A 3,552-nucleotide genomic window follows, 5' to 3' on the forward strand; every position below is an offset into this window, starting at 1 on the left:
ACGAAGTTACCGATTTCCGTCACTTCGGAAACTCAGCCGAAGCAAGTGAACGATGTAGTACCGAAATCTGACACGCACACTGCAAAATCACAAAAAAACCAAAAACAAACGGTGACTGACTCCTCTCGGAGATACAAATCTGACGATATAACATTTAAGTCCCCCAGCCTCCAAGCACTACCAATTAGTTCTGGAGACTCACAACGCAGACCAGCACCCAATGATATCAAAAATGATGGTAATGACACAGATCGATCAACGACCTCCACTGGTAGCCGACGCTCTCTCCGTCGTCCACCAGGAAAAAAACCACGGCAAGACGATGGCGACGAATCGCCTGAAGATGATATAGCACTGTGATGGAGAACAACAGTTACAACGTCGCAACTATAAACATAAACACAATAACCAATCCCACCAAACTAAACGCACTTCATAGTTTTCTACGAACGTTGGATATCGACATTGTTTTCCTACAGGAGGTTGAAAACGAGCAACTCTCGCTACCTGGTTATAATGTAATATGCAATGTTGACCACGCGAAAAGAGGGACAGCTATTGCCTTAAAAGAACACATTCAGTTCTCCAACGTTGAAAAAAGCCTCGACAGTCGCCTCACATCGCTGCGTATAAATAACACAACCTTGTGCAATATATACGCCCCATCTGGTACGGCTATGAGAGCTGAACGAGAAAGGTTTTACAACAACACACTAGCATACTACCTTCGGCACCCGACTGAGCACGTGATCCTGGCAGGAGATTTTAACTGCGTACTTCGGCAATGTGACGCAACTGGTAGCAACACGAGTCCCGCTCTGCAAGCTACCATACAACAGATGCAGCTACATGATGTGTGGGTAAAGCTATGTCCACAAGTACCCGGTTACACATACGTAACACACAACTCGTCTTCAAGGCTCGATCGTTTTTACATCAGCCCGAGTCTTCTTAACCATCTGAGGAACGCAAATACTCACGTGTGCTCGTTCACGAACCACAAGGCTGTCACGGTGAGAATATGTCTCCCTCATCTCGGGAGAGAACCTGGTCGCGGCTATTGGTCTCTCCGCCCACACCTTCTGACGACTGAAAACATTGACGAATTCAAAATCAAATGGCAGTACTGGACTCGCCAACGTCGGAATTTCCAATCATGGACAGAATGGTGGCTAAAAATCGCCAAGCCAAAAATAAAATCATTTTTTCGATGGTTATCGAAGCTGGCGTTTGACGACTTTCATCGTGAACACCAGCGATTATACAATCAACTTCGCAGAGCGTACGATTGTTACTACCAAAATCCGAGTATGTTAAAAACGATCAACCAGCTTAAAGCACAAATGTTGGTGCATCAGCGGAAATTCACTCACATGTTCGTCCGCAACAACGAAACGTACATTGCAGGAGAACCGATGTCTACATTCCAATTAGGTGAGAGAAGAAAAAAAAGAACGATCATCACGAAACTGCAGACTGAGAACGATAATATGCTAGAACGCTCCGAAGACATCGAGCAGCACATGTTGGAATACTTCCGAAAAATGTACGCAACGGACGAAACACCAAACGATCGTGACACAGACTTCGTTAGCAACAGGGTGATACCTGAAAACGATGAAGCGAACAATGTTAGCATGAGAGAGATAACGACGGCAGAAATTTTAGCAGCAATTAAAACGAGCGCCCCGAAAAAATCTCCAGGTTCCGACGGACTACCGAGAGAGTTTTACTTGCGAACGTTTAATGTGATACATAGAGAACTCAATCTCGTGATGAACGAGGTTTTACAAGCAAACTTCACGGCCGAATTCGTGGACAGTGTCATAGTGCTCGTCAAGAAAAAAAAGACAGGTAACTACGCATACTCATATAGACCGATATCTCTTATAAATTATGACTATAAGCTCCTGTGCCGTATTCTCAAAACAAGACTAGAACGAATAGTAAACTCTCATCGGATTTTGGGAAGTGTACAAAAATGCTCCAATTCAGACGGTAACATTTTTCAAGCTACTCTCTCATTGAAAGACCGAATCGCACAGCTGATCGTTCGTAAACAGAGAGCCAAATTAATCTCGTTCGACTTAGACCACGCGTTCGATCGGGTGAACCGAAAATTCCTATTCGGTAACATGTGCTCACTCGGTATCAACCCAAGATTAGTAGCATTACTCGAACGTTTAGCTGAATTGACGTCGTGTCGGCTAATAGTAAACGGACATATTTCGGTACCCTTCCCAATACAACGATCTGTCGCCCAAGGAAACCCCCTGTCGTCTCTATGTTTCTCGCTCTACATTGCCCCACTACTACTGCAACTCGAACGTATCTGTGGAACTGATCTAATTGTGGCTTATGCCGATGATATTACTGTCATTGCTACTAGTGTGGAAAAAATCGAGAGAATACGCAATGTGTTTACACGTTTCTCTCAAGTGTCTGGAGCAGTACTCAACCTCGCGAAAACAGCATCTATTGATGTAGGGCTTATTGATGGAAGATGTCTGGCCGTACCATGGCTACGGACAGAGAATACGGTAAAGGTACTGGGTGTGACGTACGCCAATTCGATCCGACTGATGACTAAACTTAACTGGGATGACGCGGTGAAAAAACTTACACAACTCCTGTGGTTACATTCGATGCGAACTCTTACACTACTACAAAAAGTAGCATTACTGAATACGTTCGGTACATCCCGAATTTGGTATCTTGCGTCCACCCTACATCCGTCAAATGCGCACATAGCTAAGATAACCTCAATCATGGGCACATTCCTGTGGCGAGGATACATAGCCAGGATACCAATGCAGCAGCTCGCTCGTGATCGTAACCAAGGCGGGCTAAAACTTCAGCTTCCGGTGTTCAAATGCAAATCGCTTTTGATTAATCGTCATCTAAAAGAGATCGATTGTATGCCGTTTTACAAATCTTTTCTAGAAAACATATCTCGACCAAACACTTCACCTGCCGACTGCCCCTGTCTCAAACTGATTCAACAGCAACTGCAAAACCTACCCTTAGAAATTCAGCAAAATTCATCCACCGATAGTATACACAAACTTTTCATAAATAGCACTGATGAACCGAAAGTAGAACGAGAAAACCCAGAAGTTGATTGGCGACGGATATGGAACAACATTCACCGCACACATGAACTATCATCACAGCAACGGAGCGATATATACCTAATCGTCAACAGAAAAATCCCTCATCGACATCTGCTTTTCAACATGCGACGAGTAGATGGAGAAAGCTGTCTTCATTGTAATGTAGCTGTGGAAACAATACAACATAAATACTGCGAATGTCGGCGAGTAGCGGCAGCATGGACAACACTTCAAAGAGTGTATACAAGACTATGTAGGGGCTGGAGAAGATTCTCGTTTTCTACACTGATCAAACCAACACTGGAAGGAGTGTCGAGAAACATGAAAGCAATAGTTCTGAAATTATTTGTAGCATATATAAATTTTATTAATCAAAGTGAAAATGATGTGAATATCTCAGCTTTAGAATTCAATTTGAAATTAGAATTGTAAATCTTTA

General features: G+C 43.4%; 1 protein-coding gene across 1 annotated transcript; it reads left to right on the top strand.

The window, feature by feature from the left end:
- Positions 1–359: 359 nt before the first annotated feature.
- LOC131440058 (uncharacterized) lies at positions 360–3,054 on the top strand (the record flags this gene model as incomplete). The annotated part of the gene is made up of 2 exons (XM_058611151.1): positions 360–1,854; positions 2,032–3,054. Coding segments are annotated over exons 1-2 (2,518 nt in total), but the record flags the coding sequence as incomplete, so codon positions are not given.
- Between the last annotated feature and the right edge of the window lie 498 nt (positions 3,055–3,552).

The sequence above is a fragment of the Malaya genurostris genome, unplaced genomic scaffold (genome assembly GCF_030247185.1).
Source record: "Malaya genurostris strain Urasoe2022 unplaced genomic scaffold, Malgen_1.1 HiC_scaffold_60, whole genome shotgun sequence".
NCBI lineage: Eukaryota > Metazoa > Arthropoda > Insecta > Diptera > Culicidae > Malaya > Malaya genurostris.